Here is a 20,980-nt window from a genome sequence, read left to right as displayed (position 1 = left end):
GAAATTTTCTGAGTTTTTTTCATTCTAGTTATAGAAAATATTTCGATAGATTCGACAATCCAATGGAATTGTCTAGCGACTTCACTAGGTTTTTTCATTAAACTTTTTCATCCGCGATGGAAAATTGAACAGATTTTCGTTGAATTTTGGTGAAATATTCCACATGTCATGCGATGAAAGTGTTTATTAGATAAAAATAAGGATTTCTAAAAAATGAGCATTTGAAGAAAATACAAATGAAATACTAATTTTTTTAGCACAAAAAAAATTATTCAATTCTTTAATTATTTTTCTTAATTTAATTATTTTACTACTTTTTTAAAAAATACTTATTTTTTAGAAGAAAAAAGTATTCAAAAAGTAAGTAAAATAAAATAAAATACTAATTTTTTTAGAACATTTGCTTCATGTTTAGAATTTTCATGAAATGAAAACTCAAATTTAAAAAAAATTCTACTCTACGAACAATTTAATAAATTTCTATTTATAAATATCTATTACAAATAGAACTTCATTGAATAAATCGGCATTTTATTCAATGAAACTGTTTACTGAACAAAAAATAAGCGATTTCTTTTACATAAATTCTCGGAAAAAATGCAGAACGAAATTATCAAGACCCCTCTGCATAAATTAAAGAATAAGCTGCATAAACAAAATAATTAAAGCAATAATCTAAAAACTGAATAAAAAAATAATTACAAAAATTTTCTGTTCAAAAGCTATTTACATGAGAATGAACTGCGACATTTTAATTATGTAATTTCCAACAAAGTGAATATTGACAAGTCATTGTCGCTCGATTCCTCGAAAAAAGCCGATCGATCTCGTCATCACGAGAATCCGAATACCAGTAAAATCCAGTTAGCCCAGTTGTTGTTGTTAATTGGGTCAGAGATCATCGTTACTTATTCGCAACCAACGCGAACGAGTTTGAGCCGGCAATCGGGTCGAATGTCTCGGGTCAAATGATGGAGAATATTTCGGGGGATTCACCGAGTCCAACCCGGCATTGCGCAAGTGACACACGCGTGCATCGGGCATTTCTGTCGTTCCTATTGGCTCACCATTGTGATTAGGTATCGGTGGTCCCGATGGTGCACGTGCCGGCGGAATTCAACCACCGAAAAGTCGTCAAAACAATTGCCATTGATTCTTCATATCGATGACCTTTCATTTCGGTCTACAGTTGAAAGGGATTTGTTTACCGTTTATTTATGGATCGGAGCGGAAATGATGCGCAGATGACTGAAATGTCGATCCCAAAGTAATTGGGTGCAGCGTAATTATCCCAGTTTGGATCATCGAGTCATCAAATAGTCATTCTTCAATTAGCAATTTTAGTCAATTCAAAAGTCAATTCTGGAAGTGAAGGGGAATAATCTGATATTAATTGGAAATATTGATGATAATAAATTATATTTTCATTGTCGGAGGCCTGAAATTGAAGAATAATTGTTTTTCAACTGTTTTTTAATTGAAAGAGTGAGAAGAGATTTCTAGTTTTTGATTAGAAAAAAAGAAATCGTTTGTTATGAGTAAAAAAAAATACGTTATTAAATTGAACTTTAAAAATGAAGGAAAATAATCTGTTGTCAATTATAAACATATTAATGATAATAATTTATTTATCTTTATTATCAAAGTCAGCAAATTTAGGAATAACTGATTTTCAATCGAATTTATTATCAAATTTAATGAAAGAAATGAGAAAAAATCAATTTTTAGTTCAATTTCAATTTTTAATTAGAAAAATATAAAAAATCGTTTATTATGATTTTTACAAAATAATACATCATTTGTTATTTTTAGAGATCATGCAAATCATCAAGCGGCAGATTTTCTTTTCCAATAAAGTCTATTGTTAAATTCACCTCTAGAAATAAACGAAAATAATCTGTTATCAGTTATAAATATAATAATGGTAATAATTCATCTTTCGTCATTATCGAAGTCATCAAATTCAAGAATAATCGCTTTGCAATTGAATTTCCAATGCAATTTAATTTCAAAAAGTGAGAAAAAATGCTAAATTTGTATTTGTAATGCTAAATTTGTTTATTATGACTTTACCAAAATCCCATCATTTGTTATTTTTTAGAAATCATTCAAATCACCAAGCGAGAGATTTTATTCTCCAATAAAATCTGTGCTTAAATTCAACTCTAAAAATAAACGAAAATAATCTATTGTCAATTATAAACATATTAATTTTAATAATTCATCTATCTTCATTATCGGAGTCATCAAATTGATGAATAATAGTTTTTAAATCGAATTTATTACCAAATTTAAGGAGAGAAATAAGAAAAAATGTTGGATCGTCAATTAGAAAAAATAATAATGCTAATTTATGCATTATCTTCATAATTCATGCACTTCCCCATCAATTTAAAGTGTCTCATCCCCTTTGCTTCATAATGGTCGTCACCTGCCGCTATCGATTAAACACGCCTCCTCGTATCTGCAACAGATAAGCAACAATATGCCAATCACGAGATTAGACTTGCGAGGCCGCACAAGTTGAATGTCGGATTTATCCAAGTGCATTCTGCACTTTCGCAGATAAATTTTGATAATGAATCTTTTGATTTGTCATCCGCATCGCTCCTCGGGGTGAGTGCTTTTTCGAGAGCGCCTGGAGTAATTGAATAGTTGGAGGACTCCAGTGCAGTGCCAAGAAGTGAGTGCGGTGCTAAAAAATTGTGATGATCTACGTCGCAGATAACGAAATAATGAAATAGTTCTCGGAAAACAGAAGAGTTTCCTCAAATTATTAAACAAAATCGGTTCTCAATATAAAAATTATTTGCATTTTGCAGGAAATTGTATTGTAAATTCGATTTTTTTCTCTCTCGAAATATAGAACTTCTTCGAATGCAGGACCTTTTAATTGGACCGGATAAATCGATAAATTTTCACGTTTATACAGTTTAGGTTGACATTGTTACTAAATTTGAAAAAATTCCTCAGGTTGAATTATTTATATTTTATGCAAAAAATCCGAATAATTCCATTTTTTCTGCAACTTTTTTGAGACATTTTCTGTAGAAATTCCTCAACGTGAATTGTTCGCTCTATTCTTCCCCTTTTTCACTCTATTCGTCTTCTTTTTTTAATTAAAAAATGAAACAAAAAAACATGGGCAAAATGCCTCGATAAAAGCTCGATAGAATTCTCCAGCGAATGGGCTACGGTTTGCCCCGACCCCCTCCCCTGAAATTTCCACGCGCGAAAAATCCAGAGCCAATCAAACGACACGACAAAAGGTGAATAAAAATACCCACCAATTTTTTATTAGTCTTCTTGGGGATGCTGTCCCGTGTACCGTGGACACATGCGCGAAAATTCTCGCGTCAATCTGGCATCGGGTTGCGCTCGGTGCAGTACTCGAGGCCACCACCTCACCTACACAGAAATAAAAGTTGGATAACGGGGTGAGGGTAAAATACTCGCTCCACTGGCAGTCTCCACGGTTACGTTAAAAAGTGTGTGAACCCCCTTCATCTCGGTATCACCGTGAGAGAGAGAGCCCTCCCGGCGTCGACGATAAACGCGCGCACACTCGTTAGGGAAACGCGGAATTATACCGATCAGAGTGTAGACTGATCCATACGACGGTCAGACATTCTCGAGACATAAATTTTTCGTTTTTACATTCGATCAGCCGACAAAACTCGCCCCAATCGGCTCGCCAGCAAGAGGAGTTTTCGGGGTCTTTTGCTCAAGACAATTTTTTATTGAAATTTATTCACTGAATTTTTTTTAGTTCTAAAGGGAAAAATCGAAATTCGGTTTTGGTCCTTCGCTGGGGGAGTTTCATCGGTTTTTCAGTGATCATTGCTGGGAAAATGATCATCGGATTATCCCACTTGTGCCTCCTCGGCGTTCTCTCCTCGGCGAGACTCACCCTCCAGGTAATTTTGAATTTTCAGGCTTTTTTGGAGCTCCAGTGCACGATCACCTGCCCCTCGTCCTCAAATAGTTTAATTATTGATCAATCGGGGGACATGGGGAATCTGGGTATGCCTCGCCGAGGTTTCGTACCGGGTGACTGCATTTGAAAAATCGATAGTTGGAATTTTCAGTGGGCCACTGACGTACCTCCAGGGTGAGGGGTAGAAAGAGAAATTTTGGCTTTTGTTGTCGTTTCAACAGTTACCACTTTATTCCCTCAGGCATCCGCGCCAACGACCGCTTACTACGTGGGTGCAACGGTCGAGTACCATCCGGTGACTTCTGGTGACAATTTAACGGCTATCGCTAATGAGAATGTCAAAAATTACATGAAGTTTTTGAAAACGGCGAGTGAAAATGTAAGTGCACTGTTGTTTGTTTATATGAGGGTGTGGAGGGTGTTTATTTTTATGTGATAAGATTCCTTAAAAATCTCCAAGGCCTCAACAACAAGCGATTAATTATGCTTTTACGGTTATTGTGATTATTTATTCGGAGATTTGTGCGGTCATATGTTGAATTTTTCGCGTGTTTTGCAATTTTTTTGGAATGGGTTTATTTAATGAAGGGAATTCCAGGGGATTTTAAAAAGGTCTTGACATTTATAGAAAATAATCCGCCCACAAGCTTTTTATTCATATTTTATTAATAGTGTGATTACCCCCGCAATTAATTATCTCGAGCGAAAAAGTTACTGAATCACAAAACCTCTTCTTTTAAAAGATTTATTTATTTTTAATCGGGATCATTCGGAAGAAATGAGATATAAAATATGACTGAAGTCTTTGAACATTTTATTTTTGTATCAGAAAAATTTTTAGAGAATAAATCAATAGCTTTCGATTTTTTCATTGAACGTATTGTCTTAAAGAACGCGTCAGTCTCCATTATTACGCATTATAGGTGGCAAAAGTGGAGTAAAGTCGGTAATTAATGCGTCGTTATAGATTTTTTCAGTCCCCAGGGGCTAAAAATAATTGTTTCAAAGTTTATAAAACAATTGTTCACTCGAGTGATCGTCAATTAGTGGATAAAACTATTTCTCATTTTGCTTTTGTCGACTCAAATGAATTACGACTGTTCAAAGAAACTATTCCAAACGTCGAATGGGATTATTTCAATGAGATTATGATACTTTTAAATTTTGAAAATAATGTGAGAAAGTAAAAGCGCATTTTCGTAGTTTGTTAACGTCACAATTCGTCGCCTATTGTCCCGATCTAATAGCTCACGAGATATTGAAGTATTTTCCAGAAGAAACTAGTTCCTCACTTGTGCCGCTTAATAATGAAACAAAAATATTCTAGTTATATCGAATAAAGGTATAAACAAACCCATGAAAAATTCAAAACCGAAAATAATAGATCAAAATTATTTTAGTCTTCATGAAGTAACTTAACTCGTTGTCATAAGGATTACAAAATAATTACGAATCATCAAAAATAATTATCAGGGCATAATTGTTGTATTTCAATTAATTTTGATTGATCAAAACAAAAGGAAAAACCAGTGAATAAATAAATGAAAAGATTTCACAACGAAAGTCTGCAAAACTGTTACATAGATGAGTTTCAATAAAAGATTTATCTCAAGTCAACAATGTATTTGCACATTACGAAAAAAAAATTCACTGCAGTAATGAAAAAATACGCGTCGAGGCGATTGAATTCAAAAGAGTCTCAACGAAAATCCCACCAGACTGAATAATACAATTAATTGAAAAATACATTTAATTAACATTTACATTCAATTAAATTGACAATTAATAAAAATTTCATAGATGAATAGAAATCCGATGTCACTCGAGTTGAAAAACTCGCGGAAAAATGACAATAAAAAAATTCTTCCAGGACGTCGACATCATCGTCTTCCCGGAGAACGCGCTCACAGCGGGCAAGATCTACCCCCTCGAGGAGCGCTCAAAATACATACCCCACAGCTCATACATTCCGAACCCGAAGGACGGCAAAGTCCCCTGTCACGACCAGTCAACCCCCGTGATGGAGGTAACTACCACCGCCAACAGCCAAAACCCCACAAATTACCCCCACCCCCGGCCCATTACCCTCGACATCCTCAATCCCCAGTCTTTCCAGCCGACATCCCCAATAATTCTTCCCCCGAGCACAATCAATACCGATAATTACCATTTTTTAAATAATTATTCACCAGTGCCTGAAGGCCATATCGTGCGCAGCAAATCGTTTCAAAATGTACATAGCCGTGAACATAAGGGAGAAGGAGCAATGCACGGGTGAGCGGTGCTCCAAGGACGGCCACAATCTTTATAACACTAATGTCGTGTTCGATCGTTCCGGTGCTGTCGTCGCCAGATACAGAAAGTACAATTTGTTCGGCGAAGAGGGCTTGAACAAAACGGCTAAACCGGAGCTGTCGACGTTCAAGACAGACTTCGATGTGACATTCGGACAGTTCATCTGCTTCGACATTCTGTTCGAGACACCGGCCCTTCGCCTGGTGAGGGAGCGGAAGGTCCGCGACGTTCTCTTCTCCACGCACTGGTTCTCCGAACTGCCCTTCCTCACCGCTAATCAGGTGCAGTTCGCTAAGAAATTCAATTCTCACTACTTTCGCGAATAATGCTGGGCAGTTTTTACGTTAATGCCAAACGCGGATATTTTTTTATGGCACGCCGTGCAATAAAAACACGATGTGGCATAAAATAGGATAGACCACTCGGGCATAAACTTCGCTTTCAACGAATGTGAATACAGACTGTGAAACTTTACATTCGTCGAAAACGAAATTTAAGGATGTTCTACACCCTTTCTGCCAAAATTCACGTTTTTTTAATTTTTCTGGCAAACTTAGGGGAGGATGGGGCAAAACGGCCCCCCTTCAATCGTCAATATTTTCCGATTCAATAATCCGATTGGGATGAGTTAGAGCTCGTTTTGAAGAATGAAAAATTATCTTTAAAATGGAGTTGGAACTGGGAATTTTCACGATGTCATTCACAAGTTATTGACAATTGAAGGGGGGCCGTTTTGCCCCACCCTCCCCTATGATGGAATTGACGTGAAAAAATATAACGTTTTTGCGTTTTGTCATTATTTAATGACTGACGAAATTTTAAGGTGGTGCGAACATTTTCCTGCGTTTTCTCTAAACTTTTAAAAAGAATCACAAAACTGTAGAAAAAACGCATGAAAATTATCGCACCACTACGCAACTTCGTGAGCCATTAAAGAATGACAAACCACAAAATCGTTATATTTTTTCACGTCACTCCCATCGATAATTTGCCAGAAAAATGAAAACAACGTCAATTTTGGCTAAAAGGGTGTCGAACATCCTTAAGCAAGAAATAAGGAATTGGTAATGATAGGGAAATGGAATATTGTTTTTATTGATTTTTTCATTTCAAGTTTTGGGCTGAAGGATATCCAAGCATATTTTACGGTTTGATACAGACTAGACTGTAGAGTCAACCATTTTCAATCATCAAATTTGTCAACTGAATTATGTTTTGAACAGAGTTATGATTTTTTTAAACATTCGTCGTTTATGAGGAAATAGTGGAAATTATTTGAACTTTCAGAAACCTTATTTTTTCAGGCGTGAAATCGATTTTTGGTAAAATTATGAATGTGAATGAATTTGCTGCGATTCCGAACAAATGATTTTTATGATGAAAAATTCATTCTTTACAAATTATTTCGTCAATCTGCCTGAAAAAATTCAATTTCTAATTTTTTTTTATTTTTAAAATGTTTTCTAACGGTTCAATATTGGGTTTAATATGAATAAATTTGTTACAGTTCCGAACAAGTGATTTTTACGGTGAAAAATTGATTGTTGATGAATTATTTCATAATTTTTCCTCCAAAAATATACTTCTTAAATTTTTTCATATTTTTAAAATGTTTTCTAACGGTCCAATTGCCGGCTCAATATGAATAAGTTTCTTATGTTCCCGAAAAAATTATTTTTATGATGAAAAATTAATTGTTTATAAATTATTTCGTCAATCTGCCTGAAAAAATAAACTTTCTAATTTTTTTCGGAGTTTTAAAATGTTTTCTAACGGTTCAATATCCGGTTCAATATGAATGAATTTGTTATAATTCCGACAAAATGATTTTTATGATGAAAAATTGATTGTTTATAAATTATTTCATCAATCTTCTTCCAAAAATCAACTTTTTCATTTTTTTCAGATTTTTAAAATGTTTTTCAACGGTTCAGTATCATAATTCAAATTCATACCTGCAAAGTTTAAATAAATAATAAAAATCATTGTAAAATGTCCGAAGCCTTAGGGTCAAACGGAGCTCAAATGAAGGGTCTGATGGTCGACTATAAAACTAGAAAAGCATTTCACTGGAGAAAAAATAGCAAAAGTACTTGCATATCCTTAATCTCAAGGAGAAGCAGAGATAGAGAAACTCCTTGATTTAAAATTCTCAAATAAATAAATAAAAACATCAAAACCTGGCAATTTTATAAGCCGTATAAAATTAATATTGAAAATTAAATTAATATTTAAAATCAACATAAATTAATAATTTATGTAACATGAATAAATAATTTATAATTTATGTTATAAATTAATAATTTATGTTAATAAAAAAAATATTCATACTAATTTTTAACTTATGTAAATATTGTAAATAACAACTGTTTTTTAATTACCGAAACCCTGCTTAAAAAAATCAGGTGCAGTCCGCCTGGTCCTGGATGAATGACGTGAATTTTCTGGCCGCCGGGTACAACAATCCGGCGACCGGAAGTGGCGGAAGTGGCATTTACGCGGGGAAGGGCGGAGTTCTCAAGCGAGTCTGGTCTGAGAAGCGCACGAATGCCATCATCATCTCGCAGATACCTAAGGTCGTCGATGGTATTCGGGGCAATTTGAACCCCACGGGGAGCATTTTTTATCCACCCGATAGTGTGATACCCACTGTCAATGCTAGTGATCCTGCCCGAGAGCAGAAACTACTCAGTGATTATGTCCTGCCTTATACCACTAAGATGTTTGTACCTGTTAATGGAACCTCTAATGCTACCGTTTGCGATCGGGGATTGTGCTGTCAATTTATTGTCGATTCTAGTCATAATGGGGAGCTTATTAAGGAGGCGAATGTTAGGTATTACAGGTGAGCATTTTATCTGGACATTTGTTAATTTAATTAATTAATTCATTCGTTTAATTTAATTTCGATTTTTGTTCTTAAATTACTAATTTAATTATTAAATTGATTAAATTAATTTAATTTTCATTTCTATTCTCTAATTATTAATTGTGTCATTATTATTATTATATTATTATTATTCGTTGATAATTAAACTCAAGAGAGATGCGCCGGGAATAAAAAAAAATACTGAAATGCGGGAGAAACTTTGCGCTCGGAATTCTATGCCCAAAGAGGATGAAAAAATCTGAAGAATGGCTTCAGAAATTTGTTCTTTCTCTAGGAACTGGGTGAAACGAGTTGAAAGAGATCTGAAGAGAATGAATAATTATAAGAAATGTTCAAAAATACGAGGTGGTCGACAGGTGCGCACCTCGCCATCTTGTTTGGACACCCCCTCCCTCCGCCACAGAAGCTTCAAACATGGCGGCGCCCCACCTCGCATTTTCAAACACTTCTTAAAATTATTCCTCCTCTTCAAATCACCCTCAACTCACGTCATTCAGTTTCTATAAGTGGAACAAATTTTTTAAGCCATCCTTCAGATTTTTCCATCCCCTTTTGACTGAGAATCCACGACGCAAAGTTCTCTCTGGATATCAGCAATGAATTGCTGCAAATTAATCGTTATAATTTATCTGAATTTTTGTTAACCGAAGAAACCCCTCGATCACCAGAAGAATAAATGAATTCCAGATATCGTTTTGCTGTTTTCAACGGCATCCGTTCAATTGTCTGCCGAAAGAGGATGAAAAAATCTGAAGAATGGCTTCAGAAATTTATTCTTTCTCTAGGAACTGGGTGAAACGAGTCGAAAGAGATTTAAAGAGCATAAATAATTACAAGAAATGTTCAAAAATGCGAGGTGGTCAACAGGTGCGCACCTCGCCATCTTGTTTGGACACCCCCTCCCTCCGCCGCAGAGGCTTCAAACATGGCGGCGCCCCACCTCGCATTTTCAAACACTTCTTAAAATTATTCCTCCTCTTCAAATCACCCTCAACTCACGTCATTCAGTTTCTATAAGTGGAACAAATTTTTTAAGCCATCCTTCAGATTTTTCCATCCCCTTTTGACTGAGAATCCACGACGCAAAGTTCTCTCTGGATATCAGCAATGAATTGCTGCAAATTAATCGTTATAATTTATCTGAATTTTTGTTAACCGAAGAAACCCCTCGATCACCAGAAGAATAAATGAATTCCAGATATCGTTTTGCTGTTTTCAACGGCATCCGTTCAATTGTCTGCCGAAAGAGGATGAAAAAATCTGAAGAATGGCTTCAGAAATTTATTCTTTCTCTAGGAACTGGGTGAAACGAGTCGAAAGAGATTTAAAGAGCATAAATAATTACAAGAAATGTTCAAAAATGCGAGGTGGTCGACAGGTGCGCACCTCGCCATCTTGTTTGGACACCCCCTCCCTCCGCCGCAGAGGCTTCAAACATGGCGGCGCCCCACCTCGCATTTTCAAACACTTCTTAAAATTATTCCTCCTCTTCAAATCACCCTCAACTCACGTCATTCAGTTTCTATAAGTGGAACAAATTTTTTAAGCCATCCTTCAGATTTTTCCATCCCCTTTTGACTGAGAATCCACGACGCAAAGTTCTCTCTGGATATCAGCAATGAATTGCTGCAAATTAATCGTTATAATTTATCTGAATTTTTGTTAACCGATGAAACCCCTCGATCACCAGAAGAATAAATGAATTCCAGATATCGTTTTGCTGTTTTCAACGGCATCCGTTCATTCTCCGGCAAAGCGACGGGTGGGATAGAGCTCTGCGGCTTGATCTCCTGCACCAACGACGACGTGAAGACCTGCGCCAACCGCTTCGACACCAACGGCATAGTCGTCAACCCCACGACCTTCAACTCCCTGAAGATCTCCGGTGATTTCACGACAGTGGCCAACAACCTCTACCTCCCCCTGAACATGAACCACGAGCTCCAGCCCCTGAACGCCACCGACTTCTCCTTCACCATGAAGATCCTCAACAAGACCCACACGACCATGAAGTACAATCTGGTGAAGCCGAGGAACGACCTCATGACATTCGCCATTTACGGTCGGAATTTCACCGCCGATGGGCAGCCCCAGACGATGGGGTCCGCCGGTGAGCGCGCCAACTCACTCTACTTCATGCTGATCATGCTCATTGTCATCGGTATGGGCAGCACAAGCATCATCCTGCCGGGCTCGGTGTGATGAGACACGTCCGAGGGACAACTTAATGCAATTTTAAGAAATTATAGAGACCCTGCGGTAATCCCCGAACACGTGATATGTGGAATTGCCTCAGCCATTTACCCGAATCAAAATACACGGCACATCACGGTATATGTGAACGTTTATACGTTTTCGAGTTATAAAGCTTGTTGAGATTAATGAGGAGGTGGTGGTGGGCAAGTGGTGGGAGAGGATTAATTAACAATCTTATGAATGTAACGCGTATGACGAAATTTAATGGGAAAACAAAATTTCACTGCAGTTTTACTGGAATTTTACTGAAAAATTCCAATTGTTTTTCGTGATTTTTTACAATTTTTTTTTATCTCGAGTACTTTAATTTTTTTATTTCATATACGTCTTTTCAATCTTCAAAAAGAATTGTTTTTTCTAAGAAAAAGTCTTGAATGTTGATTACTCCGTAAAGTTTTTTGGGTATAATTTTTTTTTCTTGAATTTTTGAGGCATGAAATTTTATTGACTTTTTCTCTATTAAATATCTCTCAGAAAAATTACACGATGAAGTTGCATAATCTTCAATAGAATTATTCAGTAGAATTTCAGAGGAACTCCTTGTAAATTCCCCATTGAATTTTTTTCATACGTGACGAGGAGAAAAATCGGTTGAAAATTACCTCTGAATTATTGCCAGAGTTCTAGTAAAAAATGCAATGACTTCAATAAAAATGACAGAATTTGTTCATTTTTTACTAGACTTATTGGATTCAGAGGTAATTTTCAACTTTCTATGGAATTTTTAGAGAGTATTCACAGATTTTTACCAAAAACGAATTCCAAAGTTGATGATTCATCCTATTCTACCACTTAACAAGAAAGGGATTCAGTTTTCCGTGACTCATTGACACTAACAATTAAATAAACAACTGCTTTTCTCTTTACCGTAGTTTGAAAGAACACGTTGATCTTCATTATTACACATTAACGGTGCCAAAAGTGGATTAGAGTTGGTAATTAATGCTTCGTTATAGATTTTTTTAGTCCCCCAGGGGCTAAAAATAATTATTTCAAAGTTTAAAAAACAATTGTTCACTCGAGTGATCTTCAATTAGTGGATAAAACTATTTCTCATTTTGCTTTTGTTGACTCAAATGAATTACGACTGTTCAAAGAAACTATTCTAAACGTCGAATGGGATTATTTCAATGAGATTATGATACTTTTAAACTTTGAAAATAATGTGAGAAAGTAAAAGTGCATTTTCGTAGTTTGTTAACGTCACAATTCGTCGCCTATTGTCCCGATCTAATAGCTCACGAGATATTAAAGTATTTTCCATAAGAAACTAGTTCCTCACTTGTGCCGCTTAATAATGAAACAAAAATATTCTAGCTATATCGAATAAAGATGTAAACAAACCCATGAAAAATTCAAAACCGAAAATAATAGATCAAAATTATTTTAGTCTTCATGAAGTAACTTAACTCGTTGTTATAAGGATTACAAAATAATTACGAATCATCAAAAATAATTATCAGGGCATAATTGTTGTATTTTAATTGATTTTGATTGATCAAACCAAAAGGAAAAACCAGTGAATAAATAAATGAAAAGATTTAACAACGAAAGTCGATGATTATTCGTTATGTGTACATAGATTATAGGATTTACCTTATGTAAAACTGTTACATAGATGAGTTTCAATAAAAGATTTATCTCGACAAGTTAACAATGTATTTGTACATCATGAAAAAAATCACTCACTGCAGTACTGAAAGAAACACATCGAGGCGATTCACTTAAATTCATTTTCTCCCAAAATCCCTCATCATCAATTCAACATTCAATGAGACATGAAAAAAATCACCAATGAATTCAATTGTCAACTACTCTTTATTCTCTATTTTACATTATCCCCCCCGCGTGGAAAAATCCAACAGAAAAACCTCGAGTCTGCCAATAGTTTTAAATTTTCACCTCAATTATTCTCCTGAAATCTTTTCCACCTCCAAAAATTCTCGAGCTCAAATTCCCCATTTTCCTATTTCTCATTACAAAATTCCCGAATAACAAGACTAAAAAACTCGGCAAACTCCCGCGCAAGAGTTCTCCCAGAAAACCCCCTATCCCCTTTCCCCACGTCCACTCACCTAATACCTCGGCACCTTGAATTCCGGTGCCCCCTCCCCGCCGCCAGACGGCTTCCTCTTATTCATAATATTCTGTATCTTCTGCCACTCCCTATCGAGTTCGGCCTTCTCATTCTTCTCCTTATTATACTTCCTAGTCCTCCTGCCATCAGCCATTTTGACGCCATACTGAAAAGCGGCCTTGGGCAGTGCCTCCTTATTATTCATGTACTCGCTGTACTCCTCAGGGGTGTCAAAGTCCCAGCGCCCGATGGGTCCCTTCTTGTTCCCCAGATCCATCTTCGTGTAGTCGACCTCGTCGTCGGAGTCGTCGATGGCGTCCTGCATTTCATCGAGGCCTGGGTAGCACTCGGCGTAGCCCTCGGGCTCAGCAGCCAATTTATTCAGCAGAGCGCCCTTCTTCGGGCCGGAGGTGCCAGCCGCCTCCATAACAGCCGTCAGGATCGCCGGGAGCTGGGGGGCATTGGCTTTGTCGTCCCCAGCACTCGGTTCTGGCTTATTGAAGTAGGAAGTCTTCTTCTCCCGTCTGGAGGCGCCTGCGGACTCCTTCTTGGAGACGTTGGGGACGTACTCCCCGATGTTCCCGTAGATGCTGTCGTCAGCTGGTGCCCTCGGCCCCACCTCCAGCTCCCCCTCGTCAGGTCTCGACCTTCCGTCCTTGTTCTTCTTCCCCTTCTTGCCATGCCTGCTGCCCTGGCGGAGGTACGAGAGGATCTGCGCCAGCTTGTTGATCACTATGTCGTTGGTCGTCAGCGTGGGCGTCGTGTCCACCGTTGGAACGTCCGCTTTACTCCGGATTAGCGTCGTGGGGATGTCCACCTCGGCGTTCTCGTCGTCCAACTCTATCACGTAGGCCATTCGCCCTGGCGTGAACAGCTCGTTTCGCTCCACTGTCTTAGACTTCATTATCATTATTGTTTTGTGAATGTTGCGACCGATCTTCGTCTTGAATTGGGTCTCCTCGGGCTTCTTCTCCGGCTTCTTCTCCTCTTTCGGCTTTGGGTCTTTTGGCTTCGCCAGCTTCTCCATTTCCTGCTCTTGCTCTGTCTCTTTGGCTTCTATCTCACTGCGAACCTGGGGGGTTGCAAGGTCGGGTGAGAATGCGCGAGAATGGGTGACGTTTGCTATTAAAGTGTTTGAGGGATGAATGGAAGAATAACTTTTGTGGTTTTTAAATCAGAAATTTCGTATTTTTCCGGCAGGATAACTGATTTTGGCATCAGGAGTTTAAATATGCTATATGCTGGGAAATAATAGTTTTAGTGAATACAATTGTGATTGAATAATGTTCTAGAATGCCATTTTGATCCATTCGATCGTGAGATTGATTTCATTCGAAAGAAAAATAAAATTGACTGCACTGTGACGAAAGCCATTTCCCACTTAGTTAATTCTCTTTTGCGGATTTTAGAATTTTGAAAATAATGGGAAAGAGCTGATGCATTTTTGTGGTTTGGGAATGCCACATTTCGTCACCTTTTGCACTCGTCTTATGGGTCATGAGATATCGGAGGATTTTCCGGAAGAAACTGGTTCGTCACTTGTGCCATTTGATAATGATACAAAATAATGTTGTATCCAATGAACATTAGTAATAGATTAAAATTCAGCGGCGAAGGGGGAAGGATTGAAGTGGACTTGGGTATTGGCTGAGTTTTCGAGCTAAAAAGTCATTATTTTTATAATGGCCTTTGAGCTCAATTGGCTCTGCAAAAAATGTTGTAATAAGAATTTTTATATCTCCCTGAGATTTCGACTGGCAAAATCGACTTGAACAGTTTTACCGCTTCGCTACTGAATTATTTTAATTAGTCTGGATGAAGCAGCTCAACTACAAGGGTCACAAAATAATAACGAAATATCAAGAATAATTATTGGGGTTTAATTGCTGCATTTTTAGATGAGTTTGCATTTTCTATTTTTATTTTTTAGTCTTTTTAGTTAAACTTTGAAAATAACGTGGGAAGATAAAAGTGCATTCTCGTAGTTTAATGTCACAATTCGTCACCCAGTGCCCCCATGTGATAGGTCATGAGATATCACAGTGTTTTCCGGAATAAACTAGTTTCTTGGTTGTTCCACTGAATAATAATACAAAAATAATCTAGTTAAATCGAGTAAAGCCTCAAGCAAATCCATGAAAGTTAAAAATCGAGAGGAATAGATGGAAGTTATTCTAGTCTTCATGAAGCAACTCAACTCGTTGTTACAAAAATCACTCAATAACTACTAATCATCATAAAAAATAATCATCAATTGTTTTTACTCCTAAAATTCAGAGATCTCGATATTTTTTGTAGATGAAAAATTATTATTTTATTCTTTTTGCTTTACTTTCCCTCAAAATTCACTTCAATTTGAGATAAGACATAATCAATAAAAAAAGGATAAATAATTTTCTCTCCCCTCCACCTTCTGCAGCAAAGCATAATCGCGCCCTTCGCCCTCATGAGGCAACTCAACTCGTTATTACAAAAATCACTAAATAATTACGAATCATCATAAAAAAATCATCAATTTTTTTAAATCCAAAAATTGAAAAATCTCAATATTTTTTGCAGATAAAAATTATTATTTTATTCTTTTTGCTGTAATTTCCCTCAAAATTCACTTTAATTTCAGAGATAATCAACAAAAAAGGATAAATAATTTTCTCTCCCCTCCACCTTCTGCAGCAAAGCATAATCGCGCCCTTCGCCCTCATGAGGCAACTCAACTCGTTATTACAAAAATCACTAAATAATTACGAATCATCATAAAAAAATCATCAATTTTTTTAAATCCAAAAATTGAAAAATCTCAATATTTTTTGCAGATAAAAATAATTATTTTATTCTTTTTGCTGTAATTTCCCTCAAAATTCACTTTAATTTCAGAGATAATCAACAAAAAAGGATAAATAATTTTCTCTCTATCCGGAAGCCATAATAAATAATTTTCTCTCCCCTTTACCTTCTGCAACAAAGCATAATCGCGCCCCTCGCCCTCATGAGGCAACTCAACTCGTTATTACAAAAATCACTAAATAATTACGAATCATCATAAAAAAATCATCAATTTTTTTAAATCCAAAAATTGAAAAATCTCAATATTTTTTGCAGATAAAAATAATTATTTTATTCTTTTTGCTGTAATTTCCCTCAAAATTCACTTTAATTTCAGAGATAATCAACAAAAAAGGATAAATAATTTTCTCTCTATCCGGAAGCCATAATAAATAATTTTCTCTCTCCTTTACCTTCTGCAACAAAGCATAATCGAGGCCCTTGACCAAGTGAGTGTGCTCCATGTCACCTCCCAAGAACTTGGACTGCTGGATCATCTGTCTCCTCCTCTCGGCGGCGTCCATCCCAGACTTTAAATCAGGAGCAACAGCCCTGTAGGCGTTAGCATTGTTCATGGGGTCTTCAGCCTGGTAATCTCCATTGTTGCCGTCCCTTCGCTCTCGGGCACGATCTCTGTACTTCTCTGCGAGCTCTGCCATCTTGTCCTCCTCCTGCTTCTTGAGTTTGGCGTAGTAGCTCTTCTTCTTTCGTCGAGCCTCAGCTCTGTCTGGGCCACTCACTGACGGGGTCTGGGCGGTTTTTGCTGCTGCATCCCTCGCTGTTCCTGGGATCGAGGAGGCTGGGGTCGATGAGGGGACTGAGGCCCTCGGAGTCATCAGGAGCTTGCGGAAGTCGTCGTTCGTCAGCCGAACTGACATCCCCATGTCGTCTTCCATTGTGTCTGGCATTTTGAGGATTTTTTGAGGGCTGAAATTAAAACGAAATGTTTTTATGCATTTTCTTGCTTTTATTTGGTAAATGTTTGTATTTTTAGTCATTTATTTCAATCGTTATTCAATTTTTTGAGAGGGTGAGGCTTTAGCCTTTACATTTGGCGTGCAGAAATCATAAGATAGTGAAAATAATAAACACATGAGGAATTTAATGCTGATGTTGTAATGTTTTACTAAAAATTGAAATAGTTAACAATTATGAAGTTAAAAAATCGCAATTTTTTCTTATTCGAATTAAACATAATTTGATTTAATTTTATTCAACTTCATTTATGAAAATGGAGTTGAATTGAAGTTGATTCTTCATATATTGATGAAGATGATGAAGTTGGAAATTTTATTTACCTTTCTTTGGAGCAATGCAACTGCTAGGTTAACCCATCCGTCAAGCGGAAATCTTGGTTTCGAGAAGTTGTATTCAAGGCTGATTCTGATTTAATGAGTTCCTGATTTTTCCAGTAATATTTGTGGTCATCGGGAAGCAGTGGAAAACATGATTCTGGGCTTCATTGCTAGTGCAGAACGTCAACAAAATAAAACACTCCAATCTGACTGTTTTCTCTGCATATGAAGACGGGAAGATGATGACTGAACAGTGGCGCCGGCTTACGGCGCGACTTTTAACTACTTCTCAATTTAAAAACCCCACGCAAAATTCCTCAAGTGGGTAATAAATTCGATATCACTTTTTTATTCGCTATCGACACAACAAAATCAATAACTTCATGAAAAATGGAAATTCAATTTTCGTAATTAGCCGATTGATTGAAGAATTTCATTCATTTTTTGATATTGCAATTGAAAAATTCAAGTAGGAGAGCAGTTCAACAGGAAAAGCTAGCGCATTCACGTATGAAAAAATTCAATAGAAAACCCAGCGAATTCGCTAGAAAATTCTACTGGAAATTAATTTCGAATTCCACTTTCGTCATTAATTCTCGTGTTTCAAATGGAAATGCGTAATAGAGAATATATTATCGATTGAAAAATCAATGGATTTCTATTTTTCTAGACGTCCTACTCTTTTCAGATTCGGCCCGCAAAAATTCATAGACTCAATTTAAAGAAAAAATTTAGGCGAGGGTGGGGTAAAATGGACACTTTGGACTTTTTTTGAATTACTCATAACTCAGAAACAAATTTATCAATGGAGCTCAGTTTAAGCTCATCACAGAGGGCGATAATTGCTCTTTGAATTGAAAAAAAAAGTTAAATTTCATCACCATTTCAACCTGTCATTAACATTTTTAAAAAAGTCAAAAGTGTCCATTTTACCCGAACCTCCCCTATTAATAAGAAAGAATAAAAAACTTAAAGGGAAGATATCGAAAACTATTCATTCTCCCACTAATTCCCAATTAATTTTTTCATTAAAAAAACGATGCCAAACTCAGTTGGATTATTACACCCCCCAAAAGCATTTTATCAAGATTCAAGATTTTTTATTTCCAACTAGGCTTTTCACCTTCTACAGTTTTACACAAACAAAATACAAAAAACAGACAGATTTTGCCAGACAACAGTGCGAACAGATGCCATCGCCACCAGCATTTTATCAATAAAAAAATGGTTTCATCAATGAAAAATAAAATTAATGCAATCGTTGGAAATAAAAAAAAACAACTAAAAATGAAAATTCTACTGAATTCTTCATCGCATGCGTGTCAATACGACTATTCTCATGATGGCGCAGGGGATGGTTTTCAAGCGGCGAGAGGGGGTGGGAGGGGGAGGGGTAGTTCACCCCTCGCCGAAGGGTTAGTCTCATTTTTCCCCCGACGCAGGGCGCAGAGTCGAAAAAGGGCCAATGGTAGTGGGGCGGACAGATGTCCCCCCGATGACGCATATTCACGATATGTACGACAGTACGCAGTGTCCCTCTCTGTGCACTGACAGCATGGCTCATACCTGCATCAATCAACCTTCATTAACCGCGGCGTGCCTCTGAACCAACCATCAACAATAACAACACCGCCTTCATTGAAAAAATTCTAAATCTGCAGGAATAATCTCATCTCATCCCTCTTCATCTCGTGAGTTATCCCAAATCGGGTGTGGACTCTATTCGCATTCCTCATTTTTTCAACTCACGCCTCAACTCGAGTTCCGTTAATTCTTTTTTCATTTGTGTCGTCTGCACGTGGAGTTATCTCATTAATTCTGGGAATCGTAATGTAAAAATTCCTGGTCTATTCATGAATTTTGGGATTAATGGGAAAAATATTACGGAAGGAATACGGAATTGTCGGGATGTTTTGTTCATTTCTTTGAAAAATTGTAATTTTTATTTATTTGTTGATAGAACAAATTTCAGTTACAGATGAGAATTGAACAGTATCTCTATTTTTTTCATATATTTTTTTACATAAATTCTCTTCTAAAAAAATCAGCCTAAAAAATTGCGGAACAAAATGGACTTTTTGGTTCTCAAAAAGAAACGAAAATCGGGAAAAAAATATTGATGCTTGTATCTTTACAAAAAGAATGCAAATCGCATTAACTAAATTGGACAAAACCGTTAAAAAATATTTAAAATATTGTTCCCCCAAAACTTTCTCTGCAAAAAATTGTGTTTCTCCTTAGTTCTGCGCTCGAAAAAAAAACAAAAGGAATACGGAATTGTCGGGATGTTTTGTTCATCTCTTTGGAAAATTGTAGTTTTTATTTATTTGTTGATAGAACAACAAATTTCAGTTACAAATGAAAATTGAATAGAATCTCAATTTTTTCATATATTTTTTTACATAAATTCTCTTCTAAAAAAATCAGCCTAAAAAATTGCGGAACAAAATGGACTTTTTAGTTCTCAAAAAGAAACAAAACTCGGGAAAAAAATGTTGATGTTTGTATCTTTACAAAAAGAATGCAAATCGCATTAACTAAATTGGACAAAACCGTTAAAAAATATTAAAACTATTGTTCCCATAAAATTCTCTCTGCAAAAAATTGTGTTTCTCCTTAGTTCTGCGCTCGAAAAAAAAACAAAATCATTCAAAAAATGGTGACGTGCATCTCCACAAAAAAATCAAAAGCAAATCCGATAAAAAATAATTCAGCTGTTAAAACATCTTAAAAATATTTCTGCCAAAGTTTCCTCTTCAAAAAAAAACTAAAATCGAAAAAAATCGTAATATTAACGTTCTTAAAAAAATAAAATGCGCATGCAATAAAAAATCGCAAAAATAGTCTTCCTTTTAGTTTTCCCCTAGAAAAAACGACTTTCCATTCGAAATCTAACGCAGAGGCGCCGAAAGGTCGCTGCACTAGAGCAGTAATCGCCCATAAAAAAAATAAAACAACAGATTCAGCCTGGCGGATCCATAATCGAGCGAATCCTCTCCCCGCGTCGCGGGTCTGAGCAAAACAAAGGAAATGTGTGAGATATCGAAGAGCCAGCGTCGTGCCTACCGGGATCAGGATCCACCCCGAATAACCGACAGCGATTCAGTCCTCACCGAGTCCCTCAGCAAAGACGAAACGGAATTCTCGAGGAAACACCAGGAGTACAAGCAGAGGAGGGAAGAGGCGTTGATCACAGCCGAGTCTCGAGACTCTCCGGTCAGTAACGGACGCGGCAACAGCCAAACCGGAGTTGCTTCAAACACAGCTAAAGCTGAAGAAGAAACAGTGCCTTCCTCATTAACAATCATCAACTCGTCACTAGCTGCTGCCCCCACCAACGAGGTCAGTGTCATTAATTCCCCTATCAACACTCTCCACTAATGAGATGTGTTCATTCACTGGGACAA

The 20,980-nt window shown here is 36.7% G+C and overlaps 3 protein-coding genes across 3 annotated transcripts in view; 2 read left to right on the top strand and 1 right to left on the bottom strand.

Moving 5' to 3' along the window:
* Window positions 1-3,447: 3,447 nt before the first annotated feature.
* LOC107045751 (vanin-like protein 3) lies at window positions 3,448-11,662 on the top strand. Its single transcript, XM_029126649.1, is given in 8 exon segments — window positions 3,448-3,917; window positions 4,179-4,316; window positions 5,808-5,963; window positions 6,130-6,513; window positions 8,638-9,077; window positions 10,832-11,313; window positions 11,374-11,431; window positions 11,433-11,662. Coding segments are annotated over 8 exon segments (1,755 nt in total). The 5' UTR covers window positions 3,448-3,851; the 3' UTR covers window positions 11,464-11,662.
* Window positions 11,663-12,918: 1,256 nt separating this feature from the next.
* Window positions 12,919-17,803, bottom strand: LOC107045750 (protein Red). The gene is made up of 3 exons (XM_015268105.1): window positions 17,577-17,803; window positions 16,692-17,205; window positions 12,919-14,527 (listed from the first exon to the last, which is right to left on the bottom strand). Exons 2-3 carry the CDS (start codon window positions 17,184-17,186, stop codon window positions 13,454-13,456), a joined length of 1,569 nt encoding a protein of 522 aa, XP_015123591.1. The 5' UTR covers window positions 17,187-17,205; window positions 17,577-17,803; the 3' UTR covers window positions 12,919-13,453.
* Window positions 17,804-20,549: 2,746 nt separating this feature from the next.
* The window catches only part of LOC107045736, a 25,671-nt gene continuing 25,240 nt past the window's right edge, over window positions 20,550-20,980 (top strand). Inside the window, exon 1 of the mRNA XM_015268082.2 lies at window positions 20,550-20,915. Coding sequence (XP_015123568.1) covers window positions 20,604-20,915 — 312 coding nt within the window. The 5' untranslated portion in view covers window positions 20,550-20,603. The remainder of the gene's footprint in view (window positions 20,916-20,980) is intronic.

Source organism: Diachasma alloeum, unplaced genomic scaffold (genome assembly GCF_001412515.2).
Source record: "Diachasma alloeum isolate Michigan unplaced genomic scaffold, Dall2.0 Dall_scaffold_01062, whole genome shotgun sequence".
NCBI lineage: Eukaryota > Metazoa > Arthropoda > Insecta > Hymenoptera > Braconidae > Diachasma > Diachasma alloeum.
The sequence above is the reverse complement of the archived record's forward strand: the minus strand, read 5'-3'. Positions and strand labels throughout refer to the sequence as shown.

Excerpts from the sequence above, each read along its gene's own strand:
- LOC107045750 (XM_015268105.1), bottom strand. The coding sequence starts at position 17,186 with ATGCCAGACACAATGGAAGACGACATGGGGATGTCAGTTCGGCTGACG. Across the intron at positions 14,528-16,691 it reads ATTATGCTTTGTTGCAGAAG|GTTCGCAGTGAGATAGAAGC; the intron begins GTAAAGGAGAGA and ends GCAACCCCCCAG.